Source organism: Puma concolor, chromosome A1 (genome assembly GCF_028749965.1).
Source record: "Puma concolor isolate L17-30 chromosome A1, mPumCon1.1.hap2, whole genome shotgun sequence".
Classification (NCBI taxonomy): Eukaryota; Metazoa; Chordata; class Mammalia; order Carnivora; family Felidae; genus Puma; species Puma concolor.
In genome coordinates, this window is record NC_141667.1 from 95388886 (window position 1) to 95412042 (window position 23157).

General features: G+C 34.2%; 1 protein-coding gene across 10 annotated transcripts in view; it reads left to right on the top strand.

Annotated features, from left to right (window-relative positions):
• SSBP2 (single stranded DNA binding protein 2) overlaps nucleotides 1-23157 on the top strand; it is a 322394-nt gene that overhangs the window by 113896 nt on the left and 185341 nt on the right. For 5 of the 10 annotated variants that reach the window (XM_025924980.2, XM_025924976.2, XM_025924977.2 and 2 more), the window contains one exon: nucleotides 11027-11111. In XM_025924980.2, coding sequence (XP_025780765.1) covers nucleotides 11027-11111 — 85 coding nt within the window. Of the gene's footprint in view, nucleotides 1-2293; nucleotides 2382-4015; nucleotides 4140-11026; nucleotides 11112-23157 lie in introns of those variants that run through there. The other 5 variants (XM_086697512.1, XM_086697502.1, XM_086697527.1 and 2 more) reach the window with 3 other exon arrangements.

Consider the following 23157-nt stretch of genomic DNA (forward strand, 5'->3'; position numbering starts at 1 on the left):
AGGTTTTTATGTGGACATAAATTTTAAATTTCTTTGGGTAAATACCAAGAACCATGATTGCTAGGTCTTACAGTAAGAATATTTTTAGTTTTGTTTTTTTTTAAAGTTTTTTAATGTTTATTTACTTTTGAGAAAGAGGGAGAGACACAGTACAAGCAGGGGAGGGGCAGAGAGAGGGGGACACAGAATCTGAAGAAGGCTCCAGGCTCTGAGCTGTCAGCACAGAGCCCGACATGTGGCCCAAACTCATGAACCGTGAGATCACGACCTGAGCCAAAGTTGGATGCTCAACTGACTGAGCCACCCAGGAGCCCTATCCTTAACTCTTTAGAGCTGTGCTTTATTATATGTGCTCTAGGTTAGGGATTCAGGGCTGTACTAATATATATATATTTTTTTTTAAACCAGGAAAGCAGTTACTGCTGTTGAATTCGAGATGATTAAGATAATAGGTATTCTTCTAAAACTTACTGCTTGCTAATTTGGTCAAATGCAAGGTCCCTGTTGGATGGACCAGTTGCAATTTTATGACTTCTTCTCACTTCTGTATTTTTATAGAATATTTGAAAATGGAGTTGTCCTGTTGTTTAAGCCTCTTCATCAAATATTTACAAAGTGTAAAACTATGCTGCCCTCAAGGAAATAAGTATAGGAGAGATAAACAATTAATAGTATTATAACTGAGGTATATATTAGTTACAGTAGCAATTCAGGGGGAATGCTTACTTTAGTTGCGAGATTTAGGAGAGGCTTTATAGAAGAAAATCTGAGCTGAGCTGGAAGTTGAGTGAAGGAACAATATTTTGGGCAAGGAATAGTTAGAATGAAGCCTCAAAAGGAATGATTGTGAATCCACGACATGACTGGTAGCTTGGATCAGTTGAATTGCAAGTGCAGTACTATGAAGCAATAGAATAAATGGATGAAGACAAAGGCAGTGGCCAAATGATAAAGTCCTAGAGTACATCAAGGATTTTGGATTAAAACTCAAAGATTTTAAACATGGTATATGACATGATTAGATTTGTCCTTTTAGACATTCACTTGGCAACAACAGAGATGGATTGAAGAGGGTTGAGAACAGAGATGGAGTCTAGTTACAAGGCAAGTTTAATTGTCCAGTTGAAAGGTGATAGGTGATTGATCCCACATGGGAAACAATGAGTAGAATAGTTGGCATGTGAAGGATGAGTTTCCTAGGTTTTAGATTTGGATGGTGGGATGAACAGTGCTATCATTGACTGAAAGAGGAAATATAGAAAGAGCAGCAGGCTTTGGGGAAAAAAATGCCATAATTTATGTTGTACAGGTTAAATTTTGAGATGCCTCTGTGACACTCAGATAGTGATGCCCTAACACAAAGTCAGAGGTCTGGGTGTATAGCTCAGAGACAAGTCCATAATGGTTTGGAAATAATGAGCACAGACCATACTGAAGGTGAAAAGTGCTTACAGATTCAACTGCCCGGTGCAACCAGTGAGACAGCACCTGGGGTTAGAACCCTGAGGAAAGTCAACATTTAAGCCTGGGTGGATGAAGAGCAGCCTCAAAGGAAAATAATTGGAGAGGGAGAAGGGTAATCAGGAGAGAATAATGCATGGGAACCAGGAAAGGCATTTAAGGCAGAGATTAAAGTTTATAACAATTGTAAGTAAGAGGACATAAAGATTTTCCTGAATTGAGAAGTAAGGTGAATTTTGGTGGTCTTGAGGAAAATAGTTTTGGTAAAGTGGTGAAAGAAATTCAGAAAGCTTCTGTAATTTATTTTTCTACCTCGAGGGTTACTGAGAGTAGCCGAAGTGTGTGGTGGCATATGTAGTTTCCAGATTAACAAGAGAACATGACCTAACATTTTAGTTTTTAAATTTATTTTTTTATTTTAAGTTTATTTATTTATTTTGAGAGAGAGACAGGGAGAGCAAGCAGGGGAGGGGCAGAGAGAGAGGGAGAGAGAGAATCCCAAGCAGGCTCTACGATGTCAGTGTGGAGAAAGATGTGGGCATCTAACCCGTGAACCATGAGATCATGACCTGAGCTGATACCAAGAGTCAGTCTCTTAACTGACCGAGTCACCCAGGTGCCCCAATAGCCTTGTCAATGTGTATAATTTATTTATTTACTTTTTAAAATACTGACTTTTTATTTTATTTTAGAGAGAGAGTGTGAATGCTGGCAGGGGGAGGGGGGGGAGAGAGAGAGAGAGAGAGAGAATGAATGAATGAATGAATGAATGAATGAATGAATATCTCCCCTGAGCTGAGCTTGGAGCCTGACTCTGGGCTTCAACCCACAGCCCTGGAATCAATGACCTGAGCCCAAATCAGGAATGGGATGCTCAGCCAGCTCAGCCAACTGAGCCACCCAGGACCTCCTCAATTTGTGTAATTTGAATTTAAGTCTTCTTATTTAATGTTTTAATGGCAGGAAGTATGCTTTATTCTTATTTAATTTTATATATAAAACACCTTTTGAAATAACTTTGTTTCCATTTATTTATATACTGAAATAACTATATATGATATCACAGAGAAAATAAACGAATAGCTAAGATTATCATGAGAACTCAGTTTCTTTCACCTGGGAGTGAGAAGTCAAATCTTAACAGTATGCTAACACTCTAATGATTTTAGAGTCTAATGGATGAATATCAGGTATAGCTAAGAATAACCAAGTACCCATGTAAAAACAGTAGCTTGAATTAGTCAACTGGTCACCTGAATGGTATAATAATTATCATTGGCAGACTAATTCTTATTCATGTTACATGTCTCTCCTGTAATAGGCATGACATAACTTTTTGAATTGAGTTAACATAGGGTGGGGGGATGGGTGAAATAGATGATGGGGATAAAGGAGGGCACTTGTGATGAGCACTGGGTATTGTATGGAAGTGTTGAATCACTATATTGTACACCTGAAATTAGTATTACACTGTATGGTAACTAGCTAGAATTTAAATAAAAACTAAAAAAAGAAAAAAAGTTAAACAGCAATATAAGATAGTGCAGGTGACAACTAAAATAGGAGTATAATCATGGTGAGAAGGGAGTAAAAAGTATTACAAGAGAGAAATAAAACAGAGGTGATTAGGCTAAAAAGAAATAGCAAAATGTTCCTGGGAGCAAAAAAAATGTAAAAAAATAGGAAAATTTGGTGGCGAGAAGATACTATAAATAAATGATGGAATTTTCCACTAAAAACAAAGGATTAGAAAGGAAACTGAGGCAAATTTTACTCTGTTAATAGGAAAACTTCTTTTCTTGCCATACTAGTTTTGAGACTTTTCTAGAATATATATATTTTTAGTACCTTTATTCTTCTTTTTTTTTTTAATTTTTTTTTTTTTTAACATTTATTTATTTTTGAGACAGAGCATGAACGGGGGAGGGGCAGAGAGAGAGGGAGACACAGAATCAGAAGCAGGCTCCAGGCTCTGAGCCATCAGCCCAGAGCCCGACGCGGGGCTCGAACTCACGGACCGCGAGATCGTGACCTGAGCTGAAGTCGGACGCTCAACCGACTGAGCCACCCAGGCGCCCCCCTTTATTCTTCCTTTAAAAGTACTTTTGCATATACCATCTCTTGTATCTGTACAAAAGCCTGTAAAATACATTAACAGATACTGTTTTCTCTCTTTTTACATAAAGAAGCTAATGGAAGGAAACTATTTTCTCAAGGTCAGATTTAGAATTAGAGCTGAAATTTCCTGAATTGTAACCAGTGCTCATCTCAGTAACAGATGATATTTCTTAAACACAGAGCAGATTTTAGTGGCCCACTATTAATAAGACATTAATTACAGTTCCCTTTTGAACATCCTGAGTGGCTAATTCTAGGCAGTACATAATGGGACTCAGAAAAGTTGTCTCTTCTGAGTCTGGTCTATATTGAGGCATCTGTACATCACTGGCAGCTGCATGTAGGGTGAGGGGGTGGTTGCCATAGGATACTCAGGAAATGAGTTGGAGTATGAGAGTCAAAGGTAGGATAACAAAGTGTTTGCTGTCTTATCTAGGACAGGTATCTACTACACTTGTAACAGCTGATGCTGCTTGGCCTGCCAGAGCTGCATAAACTTACCCATAATCAGCATGAGCCATCTTGAAATGAAAACTCTTCATACCATACTCACATTAGAGGTAAAATAATGTAAGAATGAAAAAGTTCAAGCCCAGCTCTGCCACTAACCAACTGTGTGACCCCTAGGCAAATTATTTAACCTTTTTAAGCTTTGGCTCCCTCATTGATAAAACAGGCATAATAATGGGAGGATTAAATGCTGAATGTATGATGCTTAATATATGATGCTTGAATTTAGCACATAAGCTATTTTAACGATACTTTAAATTATTAATTTATAATTAACCCAAGAGTATTGTGAAATGATGGTAGTGGGACAAAATGTAATTCTTGCTTTTTGTAAACTATTAAATAATGCTTTGGAATAAGACATTGCATGTATGTCTTCATGCTCTTCATCTAAGATGATTAGCAGGTACATGTATATTTTACATAAAACCCTCTTTAGTGTTATGAATAGTTTTCTTCAGTATAGATTATGAGGATCTAAGAGTCATTTAAAATACATTTTTGGGTCAAAGAGAAATAACTTCCTTAGCTATTAACAATTTGAAATTAAAGTAACGTGGCATGCTCCTTAGAAAAAAAAAATTTCCCCTGTGTTCTTTTCTTCTTTTAATTTTTATTTTCAGGTAGTCCCGGATGTGGCCAGTGGATTAAGGTTATATAATTATGTTAGCATCCCATCTTCTGGACACTTCTGACATGATTATTCACCCTTGTAGACTTTTCTGACAACCATTTTGCGTTCCTTATTCCTTAGAGATATTGACAGCTAGTGAAGTCATCTCCACTCACATCCTCATAATAGAAGAAAAACAGTTAATGTATTAGTGTTGAAGAATCTTCAACTTGGAAATCTTATGTTTTCCTTTGATTTATGTGGGGGAAATTTTAATAATTACAAATGGTACAAGAACAAAGATTTTAATACTTTGCAGGTTTTGATTCCTGTAGTTGGTTTCTAACCTCTTCATTTGTAAAATACTTATTTTTCACTTGTTTCTGCATAGGAACAAAGAGACTGTGTAAATCTCAACCATTACTCATGATGATGAATCCACCGCATTTCAAGGATAATATTTTCATGTCCAGCTTAATAGATGATCTGTAAAGATTTGAAAAGCTCCTTAGCCGCTAGCATTTATGGTTGTTAAGGGAAGTCTGTGTCTATAGAAGTCCAGAATTTTCTACCCTTGGCCCTCATGGGAAACAAGGAACCAGTTCTGTGGTTCATCAGAAAAGCTTACTAAAGTAATTAATGAAATTCCTCCAGCTAAGAACAAATCAAGTATTGCTATGACTCTTACCTACTTAAAAAGCCTAATTTTTCCTCTAGGACATACGTCCACATTTTCATATGGTAAATGTCATAATATCAGCCAAAAGTCTTTGCCCAGAGTATTGTAAAATTTTAATAATATATGAGAAGTAACTTCCACATTGGGTTGTATTTGGGTGCTTTAGGAAATTGAGTCTCAATTTTCAATTCAACTCATCACTAGTTTTGGATCCACGGTCACATATATGCCATGAATTTTATATCTTCTTTTTTCCTCTGTGAAGTGTATGACATAGCATATTGCATAGACTATGAGTTAATATACACTTGAAATATTAATAGGAGAAAATCATAGTTTAAAATGTTAATTTATGAAGGGTTTATAGAGGTCTTCTCATTTTAAGCTTGTTATTTTCTAAATTAGGTAAGTGATTTGTCTACTGTCCCACAAAACCAAGCATGGAATAATTGCAGAATGTGAACTCACATTTTGATCATCATGCAGCTTTGTTGTTGTTGTTATGATTATAACTAATTCTTCTCAAATATTGCAATGATATTGTAGCAGTCACAATATACTCTATGAATCAGATAAACTAGTGCAAAACATGGGTTGGATTTTGTAGAAAAGGTAAACTTTTGAAATATCTTTCCCATTTGTAATGACTTCTTAGGTAAGAACATATAAATACTTATAAAATAGATGAAATGTGTTTAACATGAATATCATAACACTAAAAATAAATTTGTATTTAATTTTTAAATTCATTTTATACTTAGAATTTTGTAACATATTTTACTTTAATTATGAAACTCCTAATGAATAGGGTTTATAAATTGAAAATTTACCTTATTTTTATGATGAGTATTCTTTATTATTAGTATCTCATAGGTTTCTGGTGGTCTCCTTAGCTGTATGGTCTTTGAAGTGATGGAATAGAGATTGCGAATACACAGAAAGAATTAATATTTGTTTTAATCACTGTAAAATGGTACCTAAAACAGGGCTGGCCAGGATACTTTTTTTTTTCCTCATTTTTTTTCAAATTGTGGCAAAATACACAAAACATAAAATTCATCATCTTAACCATTTTTTAAATTTTTTTTTCCACGTTTTTATTTATTTTTGGGACAGAGAGAGACAGAGCATGAACGGGGGAGGGGCAGAGAGAGAGGGAGACACAGAATCGGAAACAGGCTCCAGGCTCCGAGCCATCAGCCCAGAGCCTGACGCGGGGCTCGAACTCCCGGACCGCGAGATCGTGACCTGGCTGAAGTCGGACGCTTAACCGACTGCGCCACCCAGGCGACCCTTAACCATTTTTAAGTGTACAGTTCAGTGGTATTAAATATATTCATAATGTTGTGTAGTCTTCACCACCATCTGTCTCCATAACTCTTTTATTTTGTGAAATTGAAACTCTATATCCATTAAACAATAACTCTCCATTCATTCCCCACTCTTCCATCCCCTGTCAACAACCATTCTGCTTTCTTTCTTTATGATTTTTGGCTACTGTAAGTACCTCATATAAGTAAAAGCATGTAGTATTTGTCTTTTAGAGACTAGCTTCACTTAGTGCAGTGTCCTTGTGGTTCATCTGTATTGTAGCATATGTTAGAATTTCCTTCCTTTTAAAGGCTGAGTAATTTTCCATTGTATTTATATAGTATGTCTACTTAACCATCAATGGGCACCTGGGTTGCTTCCATATTTTAGCTATTGTGAGTAATGCTGCTATGAACCTATGTGTATAAATATCTCTTTGAGACTCTGCTTTCAATTAAAAAATTTTTTTTTAACATTTTATTTATTTTTGAGAGAGAATGACAGAGCGCAAGTAGGGGAGGGGCAGAGACAGAGAGGAAGACACAGAATCCGAAGTAGGCTCCAGGCTCTGAGCTCCACCGCAAACTGTGAGATCATGACTTGAGCCAAAGTCAGCCACTTAACCAACAGAGCCACTCAGGCGCCCCTGCTTTCAATTTTTTTCTAAGTTTTTATTTTTATTTATTTATTTTGAGAGAGAGAAGGGGAGAGGCAGAAAGAGGGAGAGAGAAAGAGGCACCAGGGTGGCTCAGTCAGTTAAGCCTCTGACTCTAGATTTTGGCTCAGGTCATTATCTCCTGGTTTGTGAGTTTGAGCTCCACATTACACTCCATACTGGCAGTGTGCATCCTGCTTGGTTCTCTCTCTCTCTCTCTCTCTCTCTCTCTCTCTCTCTCTGCCCCTCCCCAGATTGTTCTAAGAAAATAAATAAACTTAAAAAAAAAATGAAGAGGAAGAGCAAGAATCCCAAGCTGGCTCTGTGCTATTAGCGCAGACCGTGACGGGGAGCAGGGCAGGAGGCTCGATCCCACAATCCCATGAGATCAAGACCTGAGCCAAAACCAATATTCCAATGCTTAACCCGCTGAGCCACCCAGCACCCTGTGCTTTCAGTTCTTGTGGGTATAAACCCAGAAGTAGAATTGCTAGATCATATGGTTAAATTTATTCCTGGGTGTGTTACTTTTTTCGATACAATTGTGAATGGAATTGTTTTCTTAATTTTGCCGCCTCATAGTTCATTGTTACTTTATGGAAACACAGCTGATTTTTATGTATTGATTTTATATCCAGCAACTTTACTGAATCCATTTATTTAGTTCTAGCAGATATTTTGTTGATGGTGTCTTTAGTAATTTGAGTCTTCTATGTCTCTCTCCCTTTTTTTAAAGTTTATTTGTTGTGAGAGAGAATGTGTGTGTGTGAGCAGAGCAGGGGCAGAGAGAAAGGGAGAGGGAGACTCTTGAACTTAGAAAGCATGTGATCATAACCTGAGCCGAAATCAAGAGTTGGATGCTTAACCAACTGAGCCACCCAGGCGCCCCTTTCCTCCTGTTACTGATCTCTAACTTCATCCCATTGTGGTCAGAGAAGATACTTTGTATGATATCTAGATTCAAATCTACTGAGACTTAATGTGTGCTTTAACATATGGCCTATTCTGGAAAATGTCCCATGTGCACTTGAGAGGAAGGTATATGCTGTTGTTGCTGGGTGGAGTGTTCTGCATATGTCTGTTAAATCTAGTTACTTTACTGTGTTGTTTAATTTCTGTTTCCTTGTTTATCTTTTGTCTGGTTGTTTTATCCAGTATTGAGAGTGGAGTATTAATATCTGTAATTATTATTGTAGAACTGTGTATTTCTCCCTTTGGTAAATGTCTTCAAAGGATGTATTTCTTTAACTTTATTCAAGGAGATCATGTATGGGTAATGTATTATTGTCAGAAAAATACCATATAAAAAGTTATCTCATTTTAGTAAGTTGTTTTATTATCCCTCATCTTGATCTTGTAAACTTTTAACTTTACATTAAATCCATAAAGGGAAACTGGAAAATAGAAATAGAGCAGTGTTACTGTTCCAAGGTAAATATTTAATTTAATAATATGTGTATAAATAATTATTTATTGATAGTTATTTAATAACTTTTAGGACATAGTCTGATAAGAAATTATTAGTTTTTTTCCAGTCCATTTTGTAAGGCAACATTTTAAAAGTAAAAATGTAATAATTTCGAAGAGGGTTCTTACAGCATTTGCTAGGAAATTAGTGAATAAGAAGAGATATTAAGATGTTTGTCATAATATTGCACATAGTATTTTCTGTTTAAATACAATTTAAAGACGACCATTATAATTTTGTTTTTTAAGAGCTTTGAAGTTCCTTAATAACATGAACATAAGAAATAATAATTACAATATATTATAACTCATAACACACTTGATATAGGCAGAAAACTTTTACCTGTATCTTTGTATACCTATAATTTGTATACTTTTTGTCCCAAAAGAAGACCAAGTGCAACTTTTAATTGCGTTATTGTTTTCCTTATTTTCCTTGCTTATTGTGGAAACTTCAAAGGAAATTAAATGGCAATACTCAATCATTCATATTTTTTGCTGTTGAAGATAATCTTATTTTACTGAACTAGTTGTATTATAAGGCCTACAGAATGTTTTCTCCTAGCTGTGGAGAGAGAGATTCAGGCTGAGTCTCCAAGGGTCAAACCAAAGAGGCCAGGTTTAATTTATCTTTTTTTTTTTTTTTTTTTTTTTATGCCAATACTTAACCATCTATGTTCTTTTTTCTTTTTTTGATTTTTATTTAATTATTTTTTAAAATTTATATCTAAGTTAGCATGTAGCGGCAACAATGATTTCAGGAGTAGATTCCTGAATGCCCCTTACCCATTTAATCCATCCCACAACCCCTCCAGTAACCCTGTTTGTTTTCCATATTTAAGAGTCTCTTGTGTTTTTGTCCCCCTCCCTGTTTTTATATTATTTTTGCTTCCCTTCCCTTATGTTCATCTGTTTTGTATCTTAAAGTCCTCTTATGAGTGAAGTCATATGATATTTGTCTTTCTCTGACTGACTAATTTCACTTAACATAATACCCTCTAGTTCCATCCACATAGTTGCAAATAGCAAGATTTCATTGTTTTTGATTGCTGAGTCATACTCCATTGTATATTTATATACCATATCTTCTTTATCCATTCATCCATCGATGGACATTTGGGCTCTTTCCATACTTTGGCTATTGTTGATAGTCCTAACAATATGTATGCATTTTAAACTTTAATGCAAGCTAATCATAGTGTTGATTATATTATTGATAATATGCTTACTCTGTCAGATGCTGGATTTATGTTATATAATTTAATTTTCTCAACAATCCCATTTTATAGAAACAATTCTCTTAATAGAAAGGAGGAAATTGTGTTTCCGATCTGTTTAAGCAATTTGAGCTAGTAATTAATTTACAGAGCTGGCTTCTGAGAAGTGTCCTGTTCCAAAACCTGTGCTCTTAACCAATTGATTAGTCTATTTTCCATTTCTGTAGAGTAGGAAATGTATAATAAAAAAAGATTTCTGTTGATCAGTATAATTGCCTTTGTTGCCAGTGTTTCTAGATATTTGCTTTCCTGAATTTGAATCCTTTGCTCATGCTCATTGTTAATTTCATTGATGGAAGGATGATCAGAGACACAATTTTGTAAGCAGTATAATTATTTTTCCCAACCGGTTCCACCTTACTTATTCCCATTGTTTTTGAATAGGAGGGGAAAAAAGAGACCATGGATTTTTTGAATTTTCAAAATTACTAACCTATTTTGGTAATTGCAAGGACAAAAAGAATATTTTAGGAAAATGTATTTGTTTGAACAGTGTGATTAAATGGTCAGGATATTGGCCTGGTAATTGGAAAACAAAATTACCTTGAAAAAAATAATGTGTCACTTTATTCCTTAATGATTAAATTAGGATATTATTTACTGTTTTTTTTTTTTTATGGGGAAGCTGTGAAAGGCATTGTAATTATTTCAATCATGTGTTTAAGCTATATAAACAGATAATTTAAAATGACAGTTTAAAAGATGTTTTAATTTTTTTTTAGAAAAAAATCTTAGCATTTCTGAAACATAGCTATTTCTGAAAGATGTTATTGCAGGAAGAACCCTGCTTGATTTAAATCTTTCATAGAAACATTTGTCCTGAAGAAGAAAACACATTTTGTATAAAGAGTAATACATGTCTTCTATTTTTGGAATTTTGATCTCTCATTTGGTGTTATCTGCTTTTCTTAATGTTACCATAATTACTTTTTTAGTGTATTTTGGGATCTCTACTGTGCAGCTCCAGAAAGACGGGAAACATGTGAGCATTCAAGTGAAGCAAAAGCCTTCCATGATTATGTGAGTTAATGTTTAATTGAACTAAGTTATATTGTTAGTTTTCTTTTTAACCACTACTCTTGAAAAATTCATTGGACCATCTATTCTTTTTCTTTGGTTTTAAGAAACTGGGTGTTATTTTCTTCTTAAAAATTAGAGTTATAACTTTAAAGCGAAATACAAATGAGTGTTTGTCTTGTTGAAAAGCTTAAGATACAAGGTTAGTCTTAATTCCAAGTTGTTAAACGTATTTTTTTATCTTTAAGCATGACTGATTTGTGAAATTTCAGATTTATAAAAATGAAGTAGTAATTCTTTATTTTACAAAAGGAGTCATGAGAATACTACAAATGATAAGTTTCTCTTTTGCACATAAGATTTAAAAAATACATAAAGATACTATTTTCTTCTTTTTTATACCTTTCGGTTACATATCAAAACTATCCTTTATACTGAATTAATTTCTATAACTAAAACTTATTGTGAATTAAGGGAAACAGCAAAAGATGCTATGCAAAAATGAAAATGTGATTTTTAAATCTTTTTTTAATTTTTCAATTCTGAGTGGAGGACAGTAGATTGTCCCTGGCTAAGTGATGTATATTGAGAATTTTGTTAGAATAACTGCAAATGTGATTTTAGAGAGTTGATGGTATTAGGAAGTAGAATTGTAGAAAATAGGAGGGGGGAAAAAAACAAAATTTTTTTTTTAGGGAAAAATTGCATTTAAGAATAAGATAGTATTGTGACGGGTCTGGGGAAATACTGTTTGTAGAATTGACCATAAAGGAAGGACATCTTGAGTTTGGGAGGAAGGAAACCCAATGTCCTTAGCTTGGAGGAGGTGGAAATGGGGCTGGAACCTGAGGAGATATCTGATGGTAACTACCTAAAACTTAACCAGAGGGTTATTTGTTATTTGTTTACTTGGTAGAAGGGGGACATCATTCCGTGTGAATAGCCTTAAAAACCAAAACCAGGACTCAAAAGGGAAAAAGACCTTGTTCTTCCAAATGACATACTTCAGTCTCAGACTAAAGCGTTGAAATAGCCAGGAGAATTACAGCCCTAAAAGTGGCACTAGGAACAGTGTGCAGGCTGAAGAGAAGGGAAAGTTTGGGCATCTGGCAGGGACTGTGTAATACTTTAACTGTGTACTAAGCTGATTAAAGTGACTGCTTGTGCTTGCCTCATCTGACATTGATTGTATTCATAAAGCTTGCTCCGTACCAAACAATAGCTCTTGGGTGAGTGAGTGAAACGGATGCTTTTGCATGTAAAGAAAATGTAGAGAAAATCCAGGTAAGGCAGAATCTAGGACACAGTATTTATGGCAGAAAGTAGAGCAGAGATCCAACCATGATGATGATAAGGAATCTGGCTAGAGTGGGATACTTGCATCTCATCTATCTCCTACACCAAAGACATGTCTAGCTTTGACCTGCCATTCATGGGAAACATTTTTGAAATACCCAATAATTTTGACAACTAGATGGCATTCGATAGTGCCAGTATTCTACTCCAAAGGACAATAATATTTGTGAATCTACATTTTAAGGAATTAATTATGTAAATAATTTTTCAAAATTCCATTGTATAAAAAAATGCACCCTACTGTTTACCATAGAGATCTTACAGGGAATACTGAACTAATTTAGCATGTCTTAGAAGCATTAGATAAATCATCATTGTCATAGCCTCCTCCTCTACCTCTTCTTCATCATCATCCTCATCATCATTGTCCTATTAATTTTGCATTCATGAGGCATTTTCAATATTTCAGAGAATATTCACACTTGTTAGCTTTAGAAACCCACTTAAAATTCCAAAGTTTTTGAGCACGAGCATTGGTTAGAAGTACAATTGAAAGTAGAATAGATTTTCAAGGAAGAATAATCCCTTAGCATGTAATTTGGTCCTAAAAAATGTAGTTTAGAAAAAAATTAAGTATTTGGATTTTATAATTCATTATGAATATTAGCACATGCTTTATCAGATGCTTTCTAATTTTATCTTAAATATTAGTTTTAAGAGATTTGATTTATTTTAGGCAGCATTTTTATTATACCTTTAAGCCAGTTTAGTTTCAGTGATAATATGTCTCCAAAATTGTCTTTTAAATGAAGGTTTGTGAAGAGGTTGACTTACATAATTTTATGTTATAATTGGATTTTTAGAAATACATTTTTTTGTAGCATAATTTTATGGTAATTTTCATGAGTAGGATTTCCTGACTTCTTAATAATAGTAGATAGTTTCTGAAAATAATCAACACAATTCATGTTTAATGTGCAGATATAGAAATTTGAAAGACTCAGGGAAGAAAATGGGAAACAGGAACAAACAATAAGATTGTGGCAAAATTCTAGAATTCTGTATTTCTTTATTAGAGTTCATGATGGGACCATTTCTGTAATAGTAATTAATATGTATACCTACTGCCTTTCAAGGTAGCTCTCAAAGGAGCATTCTGAAAATATTTTGTTCAAGAGCTTCATCTTTAGAATAAAAAAGTACTTGCATGCATAAATTCTCATATGTTTAAAAAATAGTCTTGTTACTTTATAGTCTTTGTTTATATGATTGATAATGGATAATGAAAAATAGACTACTTTTTTAAAAGAAATGATAGAGGCGTAATGAGGTGAATAATGAATAATCTTTTTAATTAAAAAATAGCCTAAAATGTTAAAAATTATTACCTTTTGATATTGGGATTATGCAAACTACTTTCTGTATTTTCCAAATACTTACAGTTAATTTTATATTCGGGAAATTTATTTTAAAACAGAGAAACTTTTACCTTTCAGTGACTACCTTACAATGTCTCTTCGAAATTAGAAAATAACTAATTTAGTAAAATATCACATATTTGAGGTGGTTCTGTGTTTTTAAATGCTGTAGGCATTTATGAAAGACTTTTGCTTTTTGTATGTGCACATATACACATACATATGTATGTGTACATATGATCTGTAAACTGAATAGATGTAACTTTTAGGCCATTGTATAACTTTTAATAAACTCTTTTTTTGGTAATTATTATCCCAGAAACATTTTTGGCTTTTATTTAATATTTTTTTTTGGGGGGGGGGTTGTTTTTTGACCTCTTTAGAATATGGATTTTTGTCACTCTATTATTTTATTTGCCAAGTGATCATTGATGCAATGTTCATACCCTTTCCCTCAAAAAATTACCTGTTCATACTTCCTGTGAGAAAAAGTGAAAACAAAATAAAACATTTAAGATGAGTAAAACCTTGATCTTCTTGGATTTATACTTAAAACGTATTAAATATTTAGCATCTATATGCAGTGCTATTTGTAAAATAATGACACATTTGGAAATCAACAGTAAATAGTGTACAGGCATGTACTTTTGGGTGACAAAGAGAAAACACAAGGAAATGATTATTATACAAGTTAGAATATGGGAAATGGGAAGAGGTTATGATTGGGATGGGGCTCATGGAAAAGGCTTTTGAGATATTTGGCAAAATTCTATTTTGCCTGACCATGGTGATGATTAATTTATAATAACCATGTGCTTGCTTTATAATATTTCATAAAAATGCCATACATTTATTTTGTATTTTTTCTATATTTGTAATTTTGAAAAATGTTAAAATAGCAAGATATTAAAATATAGTTAAGGTAATTAACTTTAGAAAGGAATAAACACAGTATTTTCCAATGTATTTACGGGTATTGCTAAGGTTCCTCTTTGAGAACTGATGGCAGGAAAATACAGTGATGATCTCCAAACAAATCTGTTTCTTCTCTGCTATGGTAGATAGTGTGAAGTTATGTCTACCTGTTGATTTTCTAGAGGGGAGTGGAAAATAAGATCAGAAATGCTGGAGGAAAGTTTAATAATTAGGAATTTATCATATGAGAGGGTATAGAGATTTTACTATGGAGCCATTATTTTGCCACATGACTGGGAGATAACTAACTTGGTACTGTAATTTTTATCCTGAGTGAAAACTAGGTTTATCTGAGCTGTAAAATTATTATTAGATGCTACAATATTATCATTAAAAGTAAGCTGTCACCTCACATGATTAAAACTAATACATGCTAACTTGTAATGTTTATTGAACTAGCTTTTCTTTTCTCCCCATTAGTATGTTTCTGTTTTACTCTGAAATCACAGGCAATGCTTTTACGTGGAATTAATTAATATTTACTAGATTTTTTTTGTGCTTCAGATTAACATAGAGTTGTTTTATTTAACAATTCGTTTCTAATTTCATTCATTTCCTAAAAAAGTATCAATATATACTATTAAACTTAATGAGAAATGTATACAGTGATTATAATTTTAGTTCTCTGGTATGAATGAAGATTCCTTAATTGTCCTAAAGCAGTGATAGAGCCAAAATATATCATTGCTTTAGTGTGGTGGTAATGAAATCACATTATTACAATGAGCTCTTGGAGAGCACAGTATTCGATTTGTTTTTCCCTCGGGTCTGTCAAATAATAGATAGTTCGATAAATGTTACAGAATATAGTAGTCTGTAAGTCTGGTAGACTGGAGAGATTTTAAGTTGTTCAAATGTTCAGATAAAGTTGTAGGCTTAAGTTCTGATTGTTGATAACATGATGCTGATTTTTGTATTCTTACCTAAGAGAATGTTTATAACATCTAGAAAGGATTATGTTATAGGTTTGTCATGATAGGACACTTTTAAAAAATGATACACAACATGTAATATTATGTAAATAAAACAATAGGGGAATGTTTTTATTCATACCTTATGAAAATTGTTTTTGCAGATAATCATATATAGGAAAATACTTCTGTAGAAAGTATAACATAGTGAATATAGTCAATAATTTTATAATAACTTTGTATGGTGACAGATAGTAACTACACTTATGGTAACCATTTTGTAATGTATATAAATGTCAAATCACCATTTTGCACACCTGAAACTAATATCTTATATATCAGTTATACTTCAATTAAAAAAAAACATTTTTCTAAAAAGAAAAAAAACTATTGCAGAGTTAAGTACACCCTTTGCTATGATAACATCTTCTGTGTACCTCCCTGATAATCCTGTATATTAGATTTTTATAATGGAATGTTTTCTCTAATGATTGGTGAGCTTTCTCAGGGAGGAGGCTTTGTCTTGTCTTTTTCATCCCCTGTGCCCGGCATGGTGCCTGACATGAGATGTTCAAATAATGTGTGGTGTTTACATAAATGAATGATTAAATAAAATATTATCTAAGAAGTTTTTGTTATTTTTTAGTTCAATGTAACTGGATATGTAGTTTTAGGAAGGTCATTTAATACTACCTTTATTCATTTTGTATTTCAAAACAAATTTAGATAAGACAGTAATCTGTAAAGACATAACAAATGAATCAAAGCAGGTAGCAAAGCCTTTATATCTCAGGAGGCACGGCACTAGGGAATCTAGCTTGAACAAAATAGATACAATCCCTATTCTCATGGGCTACCATCTAGTGAAAGAGATCTTTTCTCAAGAAGTTTGAAATGTCAAGTAGTAAATTACATGGAGAAACATGTTATAGTCTTAGATTATTAGATCAGTCAGAATGTGTATTTAAGACTATGGAGAGAGATGGCAAGTACACATAACATCGGATGGGGGTTGTTTTCAGTGTATAGTAGCTGTAATTAGTTCCTGCTCAAATTAATGTATCACATTAGGCTATGATTCTCCTACACAGTATAGAGTTGTTGTTTTTTTAATGTTTATTCTTTTTTTTTTTTTTTTTTTTTTTTTTTTTTTGAGAAAGAGAGAGTGTCAGAACATGGGTAGAGGAGGGGCAGGGAGAGAGGGAGGCACAGAACCTGAAGCAGGCTCCAGGCTCTGAGCTGTCAGCACAGAGCCTCATGGGGTGCTTGAACTCACGAACCGTGAGATGATGACCTGAGCCACAGTCGGATGCTTAGCCACCTGAGCCACCCAGGCACCCTTAAACGAGAGTTCTCAATAGGATAGGAACAAATAAACTTACATTTAAAATCCATTAAGATAATAAAAACTGTTGTAGGTGTGTATTAATGTTTATCAGTCAGTATATATACATTTGTTCACCTCAACAGGTTCACTTTTCACCTTATATGCTGTCTTGTTTCTACCATTGTTTTCATTTCTGATAGGATCTAGTTTAATTTCTTTTGCAATGTGTAAACTTTATAAACCACCTTATATTCTTTCTAGCATAAGGTAAGTTGTTTATTTTTGTTTTTGTTTTTGTGTAAGCTGTGTCCATTTAAAGAAGCACGTCTACCACTTTACATGTGGTATCTGTGTGTCTGTAATCCCAGCTTGTCACTGTGCCTAGGAATGCTTCTGGGTGGCTTCAAAGTACTGCAGATAACTATATCAGCTATGTTTCTTATTTCTTTTGATCCTGGGGATTTCCTGTAGGGCAATATGTTATGTCAGTCATTTGATAGAAGACAAGAATAATAGGAGTCAAGCAAAAAAAGTATAGGCATTTTGGAAGAATTCTACTTAAAAATATTTTATAACATGGGTGGCTCAGTTGGTTAAGCGTCGGACTCTTGATTTCGGCTCAGGTAGTGATCTCATGGTTCATGAGATTAAGCCCTGAGTCAAGCCTGGCATTGAGCTCAGCGCTGACAATGGGGAACCTGCTTGGGATTCTCTCTCTCCCTCTCTGTCAGCCCCTACACCCCCTCAAAATAAATAAATAAACTTAAAAAAAATTTTAACCGTAATTTCTAGCATTAGATAGTTAGTACAAAATCCTTAAAGAAATAAATGGAGAAACTAATATGGAAAAGAGATAAACATAATAAGTATGACTTTATTGACAGCTTGTTTCATTGTGAAAAATAATTTGTTTTTTCAAAGTATATGGTTTAAAGGAATTTCATCTTTTTTTTTTTTAGATATTTATTTATTTTGAAACAGAGAGCACAAGCAGGGAAGGGGCAGAGAGGGAGGGAGGGAGGGAGGGAGAGAGAGAGAGAGAGAGACAGAGAAAATTCCAAGTACACTCCATGCTGTCAGGACAGAGCCTGATTTGGGGCTTGAATCCACTAAGCACGGGATCATGACCTGAGCTGAAGTCAGACACTTAACTGACTGAGCCACCCAGGTGCCCCTTCTTTACTATTTTTGATGCTGATATTATACTACCTGTGATTATGTTGCCATAGAGTAATAACATAAAAGCAAAACTGATAGAAATAGGATACTCTTTCAAAAATAATATATAATTCTAATGTACTATTAGAGATATGAAATTCATAAATTTAAAAGTCATATGAAATAAGTTATTTTAGAGGTTTTTAAAAGGAAAAACAAAATGTGTCTAAATACTTTAGATTTGTAGTGTAATATTTCTGTAGCCACTTTGTTTTCTGTTTATATGTTACATGACTTGATTTAAAATTGGTATATTTTGGGGGGCATCTGGCCGACTCAGTTGGTAGAGTGTGTGACTCTTGGTCTTGGGGTTGTGAGTTCCAGCCTCATGTTGGGTGTAGCAATTACTTAAAAATTAAATCTTTACACAACAACAAAAAAAGTCCTCCCCAAAATTGCTGTATTTTGTAGACAACTTAATACAACTTTATGAAAGTCTTACCTTGTTTTTATTCCTTTTTCCTTTGATAAGAGGGAAAAAAATTAAAAATACTGGAAAAAATCATGTTTACTTTACCCTAATCTAGTTTTTAATTATTATTGTATTTCTTGGATTTTGTGGGCATTGGTAGTGAGGTTAGGGGTCCACATCTCTTTTGTAAAAAAATAAGTGCCTCACAAATTTAGGTGTTGTATCTTTGAATATATACTAGAAATTAAAAAAAAAAAATAGTTACTTAGCCAAGAATTAATGGGCAGGGCTATAATGATGTGACATGCTATTTTGTATGAATAAGAATGTGTTATCTGTTTTCAGACTTCATGAAATATTTATACATTTGATTCCATTTATTTTGAGTATAAAGGGCTTCCCCCCTCCCCCCCCCCCCACATAAATATGACCTGATACTTTACTCTGTCTCTTGGGTTTAAAACCACAAACAACTATTATAATATAGGGAGTTATTTGCAGCCAGCCACAGTAGATAGATGTTGTCAGTTGTCAAAGTTTAGATGCTAACTTCTGAATCTTTGAACTTTCTAAAAGGAAATTGTCACAATCTCTTCAAAAAGAAGGTACAGATATTTTTTAAGTGGTTTTTATGATTTTTCTTATGAAAGTCAAACTTTAACTTTAAAATGTGTGGTATTTTGGAATGCCTGGGTGGCTCAGTCAGTTGAGCATCTGACTCTTGATTTCATCTCAGATCATGATCCCAGGGTTGTGGGACTGAGCCCTGCATCGGGCTCTGTGCTGTGCATGAAGTATACTTTGGGTTCTGTCTCTCTCCCTCTGCCCCTTTCCCCTGGTCACTTGCTCGCTCTCAATAGATAGATAGATAGATAGATAGATAGATAGATAGATAGATAGATAGATAGATAGGTAGGTAGATAGATAGTGATACATTAAAATATCTAGATTTTTAAAGAAGAAAGGTGTACAACTATTCATCAGTGTAATTCTATGCAGAATTATCACTGAGATGAGTGATTTTGGTAGCTATAACTTAGAATCATTCTGTCATTTCTTTATTAACTCTTTTTTGAGAACCCATTTATATACAAGTTACTTTGAGGCTGTGTAAGAGGCAGAGACATAAATATTTCTCTCTCTAGGGATTCATAATTTGGACAGGTATATGAGCTATATATCATGAGTTAGTTGTTATGAGTATAATATAGATAACACCTGTTATACTGTATGAGTTTAAATAATCTGAATGTGCACTGACTTTTGAATGACAACTAGGATTTGGATGAGAAGAGATGTGTGTGAGAGGGTATATCAGAGAAACAGGTTGACATTGGAAAAATATAAGGTGTACTTAGGGAATAGTAAGCAGAGCTGTTTGACTATGGAGTAGAAAAATCAAACACAGGATTAATGCTTAGCTAACAGATAGTAAAATTTTAAAACTGTGAGAACACTATGAAATTATCCTGCCATTGCTTTTATGTTGAGTTTCCCAGACTCTTGGCCTAGAGGTGAGAAGGAAGAGAACACCCTAGACGAGAGGCTCTTGGCCTCTTCTGTTTTAACTGAAGCAGGTTAGTTCTCCTTTCCCATTTCTTTCAATTTTCTCTTTCTAATTAAATGGAATGGATCTCCATTTAAGTCATTACGCATGCCATAAATGAATCTTTTTTTAATCCCGGTGATTGTTCTCCTTTGTCCTTGACTAGTCATCCAAACCAGTCAAATCTATTGCCTAAACATTCCTTATGCATGTCTTCTCCTCTCTAATCTCACTGCAGATGCTTAAGTTCAAGTCTTTATCATGTCACAACAGCCTTTCACAGCTGTTTCTGCATCTGTCTTCCTTTACCCCCTGCAGGGTTCAAGAACTCTTCCTTATGGGTTCTTGGTAAGACTCTTAAATAAGTATCTCTGTCTCTCTATCTCTGTGTCTCTTTATTTTTTATATATTGCCAGTGTCAGAACCCAAAACAGTCCAACAATTTAAAATAAAAGAGTTTGAAAATGCTTATTTGGTCCAACCTACTTATTTTACTAGATAGGGAATTTGGTACCCAGAGAAGTAAATGATATGCCATTGTTTAAAAGTTGAGCAAGGTTTTGTGAGGAAAACTCAGGTTTTCCAAATATTCACTGATAACTATTTCAACTATACTAGATGAAACTTTTGTTATGCCTGCAATGGAGAATCATTTTTTGAGCATATTCAAAAAATAGTAAATTATATTTTAGGACGATTAATATGAGGGCATTGTGTGAGAGGAACTGAAGAAAGGGAAAGGACTAAAGGTGAAAACTGGGGAGAGTCTTTCCTAACAGTCTTGGTAAGAGCTGAAAAGCCTTCGACTGAGGGTAGCAGCAATTGAAATTGAAAATGAGAGATGAAAATGAAGGATAATAAAGAAGAGTTATAAGAATCAAGGAAGACATAAAAATTTTTTAAATTTGTAGTCAACACTACTGATGGACTTTGTGATGCCATTAGCAGAAATCTGAAATTTGGAAGGAAGAACATAGAGAAAGTGTATTCAGCTATAAGAATGGGTTTAATAATGAGAGAAAAAAGGTGAGTTAAGAATTGAGGCCTGGGCTCACAGTTTGTGAGTTTGAGCGCCACATCGAGCTCTCTTGCTTCGGATCCTCTGTCTCCCTCTCTCTGCCCTTTCCCATCTTGTTCTCTCTCTTTCTCTCAAAAATAAATAAACATTAAAAAAAAGAAAAAGAATTGAGGCCTGGGGATGGAAATTTATTAAAAAAAAAAAAAAAAGCCCACGTTTAGGGGGTGATAGGAAGGAAGGAGCTAACATTAAGACAAGGGGAAAGTACCACTCAGTGAAAGGTAAACACTTATCACACTAAGGGTCGACTCACTTAGATAGCTTGCCTGGTGTGTTCTATATAGCCCAGGAAATTTCTCAGATCTGTTCACTAGTTCAGGTACTTCTAATTTGAACTCTAGGGCAACTAATAAAATTTGTTTGGTATTAATGTACTACGTTGAGTTCCTAAGATATTCAAAAGCTGTTTATGGTTTTTGAAGCAAGACTTAAGACTCAAGCATTGTCAATGCCTGAATGATCTTTATAGGCCACAATTTCATTTTAGAAAGCAGTCATGTATTGTATAGGGGGAGAAGTAGATTCAGATTTAGGAGGAAAACTAAATGGACTTAAATGATCCATGACTTACTTCTTCCAGAAGTTTTTGAAACTTAGATTAATAGGGAAATCTCTATATGTTAGCTCTCTTTCTTCATTACAACTTTGTTTTAGCAATCATGTATTGAATTGCTTATTAAGAGCAATGTAAAAGTTCTCATACCTAAGGGAAGTAAACATATAGGCTGTAAAAATATATCATGTTCAATTTTGTAGTCTAGTGTCTTATACTTAATTGGTACTCAATATTTGATGAAGGAATCTAAATTCTTGAGCCATGCTATTTATAAACGAAGTGCCCTACTTCCATGGGAACATTGTCTGCTCATATATGACCCATTCAATATTCCTTTTTCTTGCTTTTCCTTGGTCATTATCTTATCTTCCGTATCACCTTATCTTAGCCCTCCTATCATCATTATCCTTGGTTTGTCAGCTCTGAGATAGATATGAAAAGAGAAAATAAAGGAAAATATTTCAGAGCTGAATTCATATTATAATTTTTATTATGGACAAAAGCCCAAATACTAAGAGAAATGGAAAATCTTTAGATATCAAAAATGACTTCTGTATTGCTTACAATAGGACACTTTAATGTGTATTAGAAATTATGGGGATGTTTTCCTTGTGCAAATCTCGTCAACAGATAGCCCCATACACTAGACTATCTTCTTTCCTTTTTTCTCTAACCTGGGATATTCTTGTGAAAGGACATTGGGAGCTTGCTATAAATTAAATCTGTAAACCTATCCTATCACAGGTCACCTTCCTATGTACTCTTCTTATCTTTTCCAGACGATAAACATAACCTTTGATCTTTTTTCATAATTTTCCTTTGTCAGTTTTTCCTTCCACAGGGCCTACTCCTTTCTTTATGTCTAGGATTTTAATTTTATTCACTACAGAGACATACATAAAGTAACAATATGAACACTGGGAAGTTTGCAGAGAACTGGGAATCTCAGCAGGATTTTATGTTTGAAATATAAATAGAAGTTACTTAGTTTCATCTCCATGTCCACATTCCCAGTGAGATTATTTATTTACATTTACTTACTTGAGGGGCTGGTGGGGTGGGGGAGTGGAGTGGGTGGGGCATTTTAAGTCTCCTATTTGGGAATCATTCTTACCTAACTCCTGTCTTGATTGGTTGAGAGCTCAAGTTCAGACCAAGGTAGGTTTGAGCTGGCACCTCTGCCTGGTCCTTTAGAACTTGTGGTGTGCTTGGAAACCTCTCACTTTCTAAGTGGTCTCTCCTGGAGGGCGCAATGAATAAGGAGGGCACTTTGCTAGCTGACCGTCCCTCAAGGTTCTTTTCCTGCCCCTTC